The 12,328-nt window shown below is 35.5% G+C and overlaps 1 protein-coding gene across 1 annotated transcript; it reads left to right on the top strand.

Annotated features, from left to right (window-relative positions):
- The first annotated feature begins 2,827 nt into the window (after nt 1–2,827).
- LOC145640175 (uncharacterized) lies at nt 2,828–10,231 on the top strand. The gene is made up of 8 exons (XM_081691478.1): nt 2,828–3,465; nt 3,600–4,189; nt 4,295–6,211; nt 6,315–6,407; nt 9,666–9,760; nt 9,845–9,913; nt 9,992–10,053; nt 10,165–10,231. The coding sequence occupies exons 1-8, from the start codon at nt 2,828–2,830 to the stop codon at nt 10,229–10,231; spliced, it is 3,531 nt and encodes a 1,176-aa protein (XP_081547604.1).
- The last annotated feature ends 2,097 nt before the right edge of the window (nt 10,232–12,328 follow it).

Below are 12,328 nucleotides of genomic sequence, written 5' to 3'. Positions count from 1 at the left end.
TCCTGTTTCAACTCTACTGCTTTAATCTCTAAATCACACATATAATTAGCATATTAAGCAGAGTTGAGGTTTTCAAGGGCCCTCCGTTTGGCATCATTTACCTCTTCCTGTTTCCGCTTGAAGGGGCCCCGGAGTCCGTCCACTCTCAGCATTACCTGAAAAAAGAACAGTCGAATTATGACATACTAAGTTAAAATAAAGAAAAGATATCAGGATTAAGGTGGGGATTCTTTACCTCACCCAGCTGGCCCATTATCCGGTCGAAGTCCACTACCTGAAGATCAGGTATTGAATTCTTCTCTGACCGGGTGAGGGTCCTCACCATCCGTTTTGTGAAACCAACAAGATCCGGCTCGTCGGATGTAAGATCTGCACCAAAAGTAGAAGTACTTTGTGAGAAAGAGGCAACATAGTTGGCATTCATCCGTTGTCGGCTGCTGACTAAACCCTCGGAGGGGTCTACCTTAGTTTTGACTCTCATAAAGCCAAGTGGCCAAGGTATTTAAATATTTCCCTTAGGATTTAAATATATAGGAATAGTTTTTTTAATCAAATGAAACTCAAACACATTCAAACAAAGCTTTTTAAAACAAATGAAATTCAAATGGATTCAACAAAGCTAATTGAACCAAATGCCGTCAAACACATTCCAACAAAACTTTTTGAATCAAAAGAAGGTCAACACATTCAAACAAAGCTTTTTGAATAAAATGAAAGTCAATCACATTTAAACAAAGCTTTTTGAACCAAATGAAAGTCAAATGCATTCAACAATGCTAATTTAATCAAATGCAAGTCAAACACATTCAAACAAATCTATTTGAATCAAATGAATGTGAAATGTGAAGCAAATTAAATCAAATGAAAAGTCAAACACATTCAAACAAAGCTTTTTAAATAAAAAGAAAGTTAAATGCATTGATCAAGGTTAATTAAATCATATGAAAGTCAAAATGCATTCAACGAAGCTAATTGAATCAAATAAAAGTCAAACATATTAAAAAAAAAAGCTTTTCGAATCAAATGAAAGTCAAACACCGTCAAACAAAGCTTTTTGAATCAAACGAATGTCAAATGCATTTAACCAAGGTTATTAAATGAAATGGAAGTTTAACACATTCAAACAAAGATTTTTGAATCAAATAAAAGTCAAATGCATTCAATGAAGCTAAGTGAATCAAATGAAAGTCAAACACATTCAAACAAAACTTTTTAAATCAAATGAAATTAAGACACATTCAAACAAAGCTTTTTGAATCAAATAAAGTCAATTGCATTCAGCAAAGCTAATTGAATCAAACGGAAGTTGACTTCAAAAGATATAGCACATAAAATGAAAGTGCTTAGAGAGAGAAAGTCTCAAGAACTAGAGAGAGAAAGTTGAAAATCCGATTGAATCCCAAAAATTAAAACTTCGATTTTCAGCCCGATTTCAATGGCAAAGAGGAAGAAGGGTAAGGGAAGCAAGAGTTCAGGATCTAAATCGAAGAAAAAGCAGAAAGCAAGGAAGAATTCTGGACCCAAAACAAGGGACTATACGAAGAGGAATGAACAGAGCATTGCTTCTGAGGACGTTTCAGTTGAGAGATGGCTTGATGAAGTAATGGAGAATTCTAGCTCTATGAAGGAGGTAAATGTAGAGGACTATGGTGAGTATAAGCAGGAGTTTAACAATTGGCTTCAGTTAATTCGTTCTTCTTCATCCGCTATTGATGATGAGCTTCGTACTGCTGCTTGTTGTGATAGTGTATTAAATTTTGATAACCCAACTCTTATTTTGATGCTTGAGAACTATAGGTGTAATATGAATGCATTTTCCCCAATTTATGAGAACCCCAATTTACAATCCTCTGTTTTTCAATCCTCAATCTCTAATTTTGTTGCTCAATTGAATTGGAAGGAGAGCTTGTTTCAGGGGACTAGGGATGAGGGTGTAGACCATTTTGATGGGAGGAATGATTCTGTAAGGGATAGTTGTGATAAGGTCGAATCAATTTTGAGGATGTGCAACTAGAGATTGATTTCTGGAATTCTGCAATCGTTTGCAATGTGATTAGAATTAAGCCACCATTGCCTATTTTTAATGGGTTTGTTAGAAGAATATGGAGTAAATTTGGTGTAGACAAGGTTTCTTTAATGGCAAATGGGATTTTCCTTGTTCGATTCAAGACTATTGATGCAAGGGATAGAGTATTGGGTTCGGGACCTATATGGTTTGATAATAAGCCTGTAATAATGAAAAATGGGTGGCAAGAATGGACCTGACTAATGAACCAGTGGATTTAGTCCCTATTTGGGTGAGGATGCCTGGTTTGAACCTGAAATACTGGGGATAAAAGGCTCTAATGAAGCTGGCATCACTAATTGGGAAGCCTATTAAGACTGATAAGGCAACTGCTATTAAGGAAAGACTAGAGTATGCCCGGATTATGGTGGAGGTTAAGTTCAATGCTAAGTTACCAAAACTCATTGAGTTTCTGGATGAGCTTGGTAACATAGTTAAGTAGGAGGTGAAATATGAATGGAAGCCAAGGGGTGTGCAGGGTGTGTGGTGGGATTGGACATGATGATGCTTAGTGTCCTAATCATAAAGTGCAAGCTAGGAAAATGGAGGGGATGCAAGCTGAGAGAAATCAAAAGCTTAATAAACAAAAGAAAAAACCACAAAGAGTATGGAAGCCAATTAAAAAACCTGATACTCAGAATCAGAATGCTGGGAGCAGGACAAATACCAGGAATGAAGATTTGCAAACTGATGAGGCTTGTCAAAAACCTCAATTAGTGCAGCCAGGTGTGATTTTAATCAGTAGTAGTGGTAACAGATTCAATGTCCTGGAAGAGGGAGAATGTTCTCGTTCTTACCATGGATAAGCTTAGATTTTGGAATATAAGAGGTCTAAATAAAGCTAGCAAGCTCTGTGATGTCCTATGGTTTATTAGACACAATGGAGTGGGTTTATTTGGACTTTTTGAAACAAAGGTGAAGGTTGGGAAGTTTGGAGATGTGTTAAGTAGACTTGGACGTGACTGGTCTGTATGTGCTAACTATCCCTACTATAAAGGGGGTAGAATTTGGGTGGTTTGGTTATCTCAGTTTGTTGATGTGACTGTGGTAAGATGTGAAGTTCAGTTAATTCATGTTTATATAGCTCACAAAGCTACTAGATTGAGCTTTGATTGTACTATGGTATATGGTTTGAATACTGTTGGAGCCAGGGTGCAGCTTTGGGAGCAGATTGTTGAGCTTAGTAATAAGATTACAGGCCCTTGGATTTTGCAATGTGACTTTAACAGTGTACTGAATCTGAATGACAGAATATGGAACACTGTGTCCTTAGCTGAGGTTGAGCCTTTCAGATTTTGTCTATGGAATGCTGGTCTCACTGATTGGGCTTCAGGAGGAATGTTTTACACTTGGAATAATAAGCAGGAAGGCAAGGATAGAGTTTGCTCAAAGATTGACAGGTTATTGTTAATAATGAGTGGATGCTGAAACTTGCTGATATGCAAGGTACTTTTTTTCCTGAGGGGTTAATGGATCATAGCCCTTGTGTGATTAATCTAGTTGATTCTGGTAATCATACTAAGAAACCTTTTAGGTTTGTGAATATATGGGTGGACTCTCCAGACTTTCTACGTGGGGTTAAGGATGTTTGGTGTAAAATGGTCTCTAGTACTCCTATGTTCCAATGTGTGAGGAAGCTGAAAGAGGTGAAGCGGTTTTTGAAAGAATCTAAGATGGGAAGATTCTCTTTTGTGGAGGTTGATGATGCAATTGCTGAGAAACACCTTGAAGACATCCAGATTAAGCTGCAAAGTGATCCTGGTAATAAAGAATTAATCAGTCAAGAAACATTGGCTAGGATACAGTTTGCTAAAACTCACTCTAATAGATTTAACTTCTTAAAACAAAAGGCTAAAGTTCATTGGCTCAAGGATGGTGATATGAACACAGCTTTCTTTCATGCTATTATCAGGAAGAGAAGACTTCAGAATAACATTTACTCTATTGTAACTGATGAGGGGGTGGTTATTTCAGATCCAGGGCAGATGTGTGATGCTTTTCTTCAGTATTATCAAGGTCTTTTGGGTACTGAGACTCAAATGATTGGTAACATCCATCATGGAGTGATTTCTGAAGGTAAAGTGCTTTCTGAAGACCAGGGCAGCAATATTTGCAGGGAGTTTTGTGAGCAAGATGTTAAGAGAGCTTTATGGAGCATTGAGGATGACAAAGCTCCTTGACCTGATGGGTTTTCCAGCAAATTTTTCAAGGCTACCTGGAGCATTGTAGGTCCTGATATCACTAAAGCTGTCCTGGACTTCTTTAGTTTAGGTAAGCTCCTTAAGCAAATTAATGCTACTACCATTACTTTGATCCCTAAAGTTGACCATGCTAATAGGGTCACCCAATTTAGACCAATTGCTTGCTGTAATGTGGTTTACAAGTTAATTTTTAAAATGATTTGTGATAGATTGAAGGAAGTGTTACCTGAGCTGATTGATGGCTGTCAAGGTGCCTTTGTGTCTGGGAGATCTATCTTGAATAATATTTTGATTTGTCAGGATATGCTTAAAGCTTATAATAATAAGAGGAAGCCTCCCAGATGTACTATAAAAGTTGATATGAGGAAAGCTTATGATTCTGTTAATTGGAAATTCATTCATGAGATGCTGAGTGCTCTTAACTTTCCCACCAAGTTCATCTCTTGGATCATGCAGTGTGTTACAACTTCTTCTTTCTCTTTGTTGCTCAATGGTGGTTCTTATGGTTTTTTTAAAGGGAGAAAGGATGTGAGGCAGGGTGATCCTATGTCCCCTCTCTTGTTTGTCATTGTCATGGAGTATCTAACCAGGCTTCTCAGGAAAATCTGTAAGAATAAAGAATTCAAATTTCACCTGAGGTGTGCTCATTTGGCTCTTAATCATTTGATTTTTGCTGATGATCTAATGCTCTTCTCTTATGGTAATACTGAGTCTGTTAAACTCCTTATTAGAGCTTTCAAAACCTTTGAGGCAAGATCAGGGCTTCAAGCAAACCTTGATAAAACTGCAATTTATTTTGGGAATGTTCAACAACAGGTTCATGATAGTATATTGATGAATTCTGGGTTTGTCCTTAGTGACATGCCTTTAAGGTATCTTGGTATCCCTCTAAATGCCAAATACCTGAAAGTGAGTGATTATGATAGCTTGATTGATAAAATGTTGATGAGATTGCAATGCTGGAGTAGCAGAAACTTGTCCTATACTGCTAGAGTTACCCTTATTAACTCTGTTCTCATGAGTTTGTATACATATTGGGATCAGTGTGTTCTATTACCGAAGAAAATGGTGGATAGAATCACTCAGCTATGTAGAGCTTTTCTTAGGAGTGGTAATGTTGTACTATTTAAGTCTCCCCCAATTGCCTGGGATTGGGTGTGTAGACCCAAGAAGTTTGGTGGTTTAGGTATTATGCATTGTAGAAACTGGAACAAAGCTGCTCTGGGAAGCTATGTCTGGAAAATTGCAAAGAAATCTGACTCTTTATGGGTCAGATGGTTTCATGCCGTCTATATCAAAGATGAGGACTGGTGGGATTATAAACCAAAGAAAGATGTTGGTTGGGCCTGGAAATTGTTATGCAAGACTAAAGATGAGCTTAGAGAGGGGTTTGAGACTGAGAATTGGTTAAGTAAAAAGTACATAATCAAAGATGGTTACAAGTGGCTTCAGGGTACCATGGAAAAAGTTAGTTGGTATGACTGGGTCTGGAATCACTTCAATATTCCCAAGCATACTTTTATTAACTGGCTCTCAGCTTTGGATAGGCTCAGAACTAGAGACAAACTGGTTCAATTTGGGGTCTGTGATTCTAGTGAATGTCTTCTGTGTGGTGAGGATGCTGAGACCAGTAATCATCTGTTCTTTTCTTGCAGCTATAGTGAAAAGGTTATTGATGATGTTGCTCACTGGATTGGACTTCCTAGTTCCCTTCTGTATTCTCTTAATAATTGGAAGAATTGGAAGCAAAGAGGTAAAAACTGTATTCAGCAGAAAGTGAGTTTGGCCTGCTTATTTGCAGTTGTCTACAATATCTGGATGGCTAGGAATCATGCTCTCTGGTATAAGGCTGTTCTCAGGCGAGATTTGATTTCTAAAGGTGTAAAGAGAGAAGTGGTGACTAGAAGTCAGCAAATGATTAATCACACCTGGAAGATTGAAGACTGTAAATGGTTGCAGCACCTCAAGTCTTGCATTTAACTATTGCTGTTTTTGATGTTTAGTATGGTTGTATGGGGTGTTGGGTGTATGTTTTCTTATTTCTGCAGGTCTGGTTTTCCCTGAGCCCTTCCTAGAAGGTACCAGGGAACTCTTTGACCTGGTTTTGGTTTTTTGTTCCTGTCTTACACCCTTCTTAGAAGGTAAACCAAGGGATAGATAAGGCTAAACCAAGGGATAAACCAAGGGATGGAGTAACACTCGAAATACACAAGGGATAAACCAAGGGATAGATAAGGCTAAAGAACCAAAGGTTTCTTAGATAAAGTCACACCACTAAGAAACGTTTGGGTTCCTAAGATCAGAAGCCAACTAGTAGCCTAAACTAGCTAACTAAGCAAAGGAAACGAAATTCCAAATCCAAGAATTTCAGGTTTTGTTTCTAATCCAAGAAACGAATGTAAGACAAGTTTTTTTTTATGTTTGAATCATCTCCTTTTCTCATTCACATTTGCTTGCTATTTATAGTAAACAAGAATCCTTAAGTACAAGCTAAACTAAGTGAAATTTCAGCTCACTTGTTACACGCCTAAGCTAAGCATCAAAAACAGATTTTGTGTCTAGATACATCAATAAAAGAAGCTATGTTTTGTGTCTAGATACATCAATAAAAGAAGCTATGTTTTGTGTCTAGATACATCAATAAAAGAAGCTATGTTTTGTGTCTAGATACATCAGCTTAAAAAGTGGGCATAACCTTCCCTAGAATCACGCCTTAATTCACGCCCAATTCAAACAGCAAAAAGAAGTGTAACTCCTTCTTGATTCAATGTATGTAGACAAGAGTGTATTTGGACGCCTTTTGATGCTCAAATGTTGACGTAAATGACGCCCACTTGGAGGCTCAATTGATAGCTTGCAACTCCTCATTGAAGCTGATTGTAACACCCAAGTTAAAGCCTTTGAAACTTCTCCAAAAGGAATTTTTCGGATTCTATTCCAAAAGGAATTTTCGGATTCTATGTTTTTCCCAAGCTTAACGGCTGCCTTCTTGTTGTATCTTGTACTTCATGTGAATGTGACACTAAATTTTTGAACTTTAACAAGCTAAAGAAAATGACACTAATTTGCAAACTTAAAATAAGACTAAAGTTTACAATTTATTCAAAGCATAAAATGAACTAGATTGAACTAGTCAATAAGAACAACAAGAAACTCAAAGGATTGAGGATCTTGCTGCACATGGATAGAACGCATAGCACCAATGCATGATGCTACGTCTTGAACTAAAGAAACGTCCATAACCAAGTTGTTGGCTTGGCTACAACAGTAAGGCTGAAGTTAAAACCAGGGTGGTTGTTTGCCTATGTTTTTCTTAGGCTTTTGTAGCTTTGGGTTCCTGCTTGTCAGGATTGTACTATTATTTTGTACAGCTTTTTTTATCAATATACTTTTCTTACCTTCCAAAAAAAAGAATCAAATGGAAGTCAAACACATTTAAACAAATCTATTTGAATAAAAAAAAAATGTCAAATGCATTCAACTAAGGTAATTAAATAAAATGAAAGTAAAATACATTTAAACATAGCTTTTTGAATCAAATTAAAGTTAAACACATTCAAACAAAGCTTTTTAATTCATATAAAAGTCAAATGCATTTAACGTAGCTATCTAAATCAAATGAAAGTAAAACACATTAAAGCAAAGCTTTTTATATCAAATAAAAGTCAAACACATTTAAACAAACCTTTTTAAATCAAATGAAAGTCAAACACATTGAAACAAATCTCTTTGAATTAAATGAAAGTGAAATGCATTAAATGAAGCTACGTAAATCAGATGAAAGTAAAAAACATTCAAACCAAGCCTTTTGGATCAAATGAAACTCAGAGACATTTAATCAAGCTTTTTTAATCTAATGAAAGTAAAAAATATTCAAATCAAGTTTTTAAAATCTATAGAATGTGAAACCTATTCAAATAAAGTTTTTTGAAGCAAATGAAAGTTAAATGCATTTAATGAATCTAATTGAATCAAATGAAAGTCAAACACATTCAAACGAATCATTTTTAAAGAAATGAAATTCAAATACATTCAAACAAAGCTTTTTGAATCACTTAAAAGTCAAATGCATTCATCAAAGCTAATTGAATCAAATAAAAGACAAACAAATTTAAACAAATTTATTTGAATCAAATGAAAGGCAAAGTCATTCAAGAAAGCTAATTGAATCATATAAAAGTCAAACGTATTGAAACAAAGTCTTTTGAATCAAATGAAAGTCAAACACTTTCAACCAAAGTTTCTAGAGTTAAATGAAAGTCAAATGCATTCAACAAAGCAAATTGAAACAATTAGAAATCAAACACATTCAAACAAAGCTTTTTGAATCAAATTAAAGTTAAAACACAATCAAATAATGATTTTTTAATCAAATGAATGCCAAATGCATTCTATGAAGCTAATTGAATCAAATAAAAGTAAAAAACATTCAAACAAAGCTTTTCAAATAAAATGAAATTCAAACACATTCTAACAAAGTTTTTTTTAATAAAATGAAATTCAATTGCATTTAACAAAGCTAATTGAATCATATTAAAGTCAAACACATTCAAACAAATCTTTTTAAATCAAATGAAAGTCAATTGCATTCAACGAAACTACTTGAATCAAATGAAAGTTAAACACATTCAAACAAAGCTTTTTGACTAAATTAAATTCATACACATTCAAAAAAATCAATTTGAATCAAATAAAAGTTAAATGCATTCAACGAATCTAATTGAATCAAATTATAGTAAAACACATTCAAACAAAGCTTTTTGAATCAAATTAAAGTCGAACACATTAAAACAAAGCTAATTGAATAAATTGAAAGTCAAATGCATTTAACAAAGATAATTGAATCAAATGTAAGTAAAACAAATTAAATCAAAGCTTTTTGAATTAAATGAAAGTCAGACACATTCTAACAAAGCTTTTTGAATGAAAAGAAAGTCAAACACATTCAAACAAATCATTTTGAATTAAATGAAAGTAAAATGCATTCAACGTAGCTACTTGAATCAAATGAAAGTCAAACACATTCAAACCAAGCTTTTTGGATTAAATAAAACTCGTAGACATTTAATAAAGCTATTTTGATCTAATGAAAGTCAAACACATTCAAACCAAGCTTTTTAAATCAATTGAAATTCAAACACATTCAAACCAAGATTTTTTAATCAAATGAAAGTCATATACATTTAAATAAGCTTTTTGAAACAAATAAAAGCCAATTGCATTAAAACATAGCTTTTTTTAAAATAAATGAAAGTAAAACACATTCAAACAAAGCTTTTTGAATTAATTAGAAGTCAAATGCATTCATCAAAGCAAATTGAATCAAATGAAAGTCAAATGCATTCAACGAAGCTATTTGAATATGTTTGTTTGGAGAAGAATTTTATGCAATAATGCAGCTTCTCCAAAGAGCTTATTTGTCACTTGGCTTGCTGTCTGGAACAAATCATTGACTAAGGACAGGTTTCTTAGTTGGAACATCAACTGTGACCCTGTTTGTTTTCTTTGTAATCGGAGTTTTGAAATTGTGCAGCACTTGTTCTTTGAATGCTCTTTTAGTAAAACTGTGTGGTTGTAGGTTCTTCAAGTGTTGGATTATAAGAGATCTTTCAGTCAATTTGAAGATGAGATGACTTGGGTTTCTAAGGTCTGCAGGAAGTATAGACCTAAGAACAAGCTATTGGCGATGTGCTTTGCTGAAGCTGTTTATCATATTTGGTTATAGAGGAATGTTGTGAATTTTACAAGAAGCTGCAAGACTGCTGATACTGTTATTAGAGATATTCTGTAATCTGTAGCTTGCAGATGTTCTAAGCATGACAGACATCTGTTGATCCTGTAGTTTTGTTATTGTTTTCTTTGTGTTGTTTTGGCTGTTTTGGCCTGTTTGTTTTGCAGTACTGTTCTGCTTGTCTGCTTTTGGTTCCTTGTCTGGTTCCAAGAACCCTTCCTAGAAGGTGGCTAGGTTTAATGCTTGGGTTGTTGTTAGTGGTTTGGCCTGATTCTGGTCTTGTGGTGTTTTGTTGTCAGTTATTACTTAGCTATTGTAAGTTGTAACTGTTTTCCTTTTGGTAATAAAATTCTCTATGTACCAAAAAAAAGCTAATTGAATCAAATGAAAGTCAAATGCATTCAACAAATCCAATTGAATCAAAAGAAAGTCAAACATATTACAACAAAGCTTTTTGAATCAAATGAAAGTCAAATACATTTTAACAAAGCTTATTGATTCAAATGAAAGTCAAATGCATTCAACATAGCTAATTGAATCAAAAGGAAGCCAAACACATTCAAACAAATCTTTATGAATCAAATAAAATTCAAACACATTCAAACAAAGATTTTTGTATCAAATATAAGTCAAATGCATTCAAAAAAGCTAATTGAATCACATTAAAGTCAAATGCATTCAACAAATCTAATTAAATCAAATGAAAGTTAAATGCATTCAACAAAGCTAATTGAATCAAATGAAAGTCAAACACATTCAAACAAACCTTTTTTAATAAAATGAAATTTAAACACATTAAAACAAAGCTTTTTGAATTAAATAAAAGGCAAATGCATTTAAAAAAGCTAATTTAATCAAATGCAAGTCAAAAACATTCAAACAAATCTATTTGAATCAAAAGATTGTAAAATGCATTCAATGAAGCTAAATTGAATCAAATGAAAGTAAACAACATTCAAACAAAGCTTTTTGAATCAAATGAACATTCCCTAACCGTCTTCTGATCCCCGTTGAGGAAGCTAACATAGCCATCATCCTTTTCATACTTTAGAAGCATGAGAGCTGGGATGATGATGGCCTTGCACTCGCTCAGAGTGGGTCGGCTTAGAATGATGTTGTAGGCGGTAACCTCTTTAACCACCTAGAATCGGACGACCATGTGCCGCCCTTTTCCCTTCTACCCCAATCGGATGGGTAAGTCAATTTGTCCGATTGGGTGATTGACCAATCCCCCAAAGCTTACTAATGGATAGGAGACGTCACACATATTGTCTAGCTTATAATTAAGCTTGGACAGACACTTGTAGTTGATGAGATCAAAGGAGCTACCCGTGTCTATGACGATTCGGCCAACCAGTGGTTGGCGACCATGCATACGACGGGGTCGACATGCGGTCGGCGGACTTTGCCCCGATCCTTTTCATTGATGAGGACGTCTAGGAATGTTCCGCTGGAGGACGCATATCCATCATCAACTGAATAGATCATCCTCTTCAGATGATCCTTGGTGCCTGAATGATTGGGCTATCGCATACGAATCTGCCTACTATAGTGTAGTTCAGATCCTTGTCGGTATCCGAGCTACTAGTAGGCTGGACAATTTTTGAGGACTGCCTTGGATTCTTCTTAGAAGTCACTTTGGACTTCAAGACATAGGACTTTAGCAAGCCCTTGTCAGCCAGACGGTCCAACGTCCGCTTTAGACTATAGCAATCGTTTGTGTCATGGCACACTTCCTGATGGAAGTGGCAGAATTTATTCTTGTTCTGCGACTGAACGGAACTCTTCATAGGATTCGGCTTCTCAATAGTCAGCCGGTCCTTCACCTCTACGAAGATGGTGTAACAGTCTTTATTGAATTCATACCGTGAGACATACGACTTGAATTCTTTTTTTTTTCTTTTTGGGCGGTTGGTCAGGTTTCTCAACCGCCCAAAATTTTTTCTCTTTTTGCTCTCTTAAGCATTCTGAGCCAGGTGAGTAGACTGACTCTCTTTTTGTTTGTCGGAATTCTTGGAGTCTGACTGATGGCTGGATCAGTAGAGGTCGGTGGCCTGAATAAAATTCTCCGCCTCTATCAACGCCTCTTGAAGGGTGAATACCCTCTTTTGGACAAGGTCAAACTTAAAGGTCGACCTGTCCTTCAGACCCTTGAAGAAGTCTGTATAGGCTACCTCGTCAAACAACCCCTAGATTTGAATTCTCACCAGGTTGAACCGCCTAACATAGGAGCAAAGTCCTTCTCTATCTCCCTATCGGATGGTACTCAAGTCAAGACTTGTTTTCTTAGCAGGGATGTTAATCGAGAAGTTTGAGGCAAACAGAAAGGCA

The sequence above is a fragment of the Chenopodium album genome, chromosome 7 (assembly GCF_948465745.1).
Source record: "Chenopodium album chromosome 7, dcCheAlbu1.1, whole genome shotgun sequence".
NCBI classification, from domain to species: Eukaryota; Viridiplantae; Streptophyta; class Magnoliopsida; order Caryophyllales; family Amaranthaceae; genus Chenopodium; species Chenopodium album.
Note: the sequence above shows the minus strand (reverse complement) of the source record. Positions and strands in the feature narration are given on the sequence as shown.

What these genes read in the sequence shown, in the direction of transcription:
- LOC145640175 (XM_081691478.1), top strand. Translation starts at nt 2,828, where the DNA reads ATGTCCTGGAAGAGGGAGAATGTTCTCGTTCTTACCATGGATAAGCTT. An exon ending in GTTTGCTCAAAGATTGACAG is followed by an intron (nt 3,466 to 3,599) that starts GTTATTGTTAAT and finishes GAAACCTTTTAG; the next exon opens with GTTTGTGAATATATGGGTGG. An exon ending in CACCTGGAAGATTGAAGACT is followed by an intron (nt 6,212 to 6,314) that starts GTAAATGGTTGC and finishes TTATTTCTGCAG; the next exon opens with GTCTGGTTTTCCCTGAGCCC.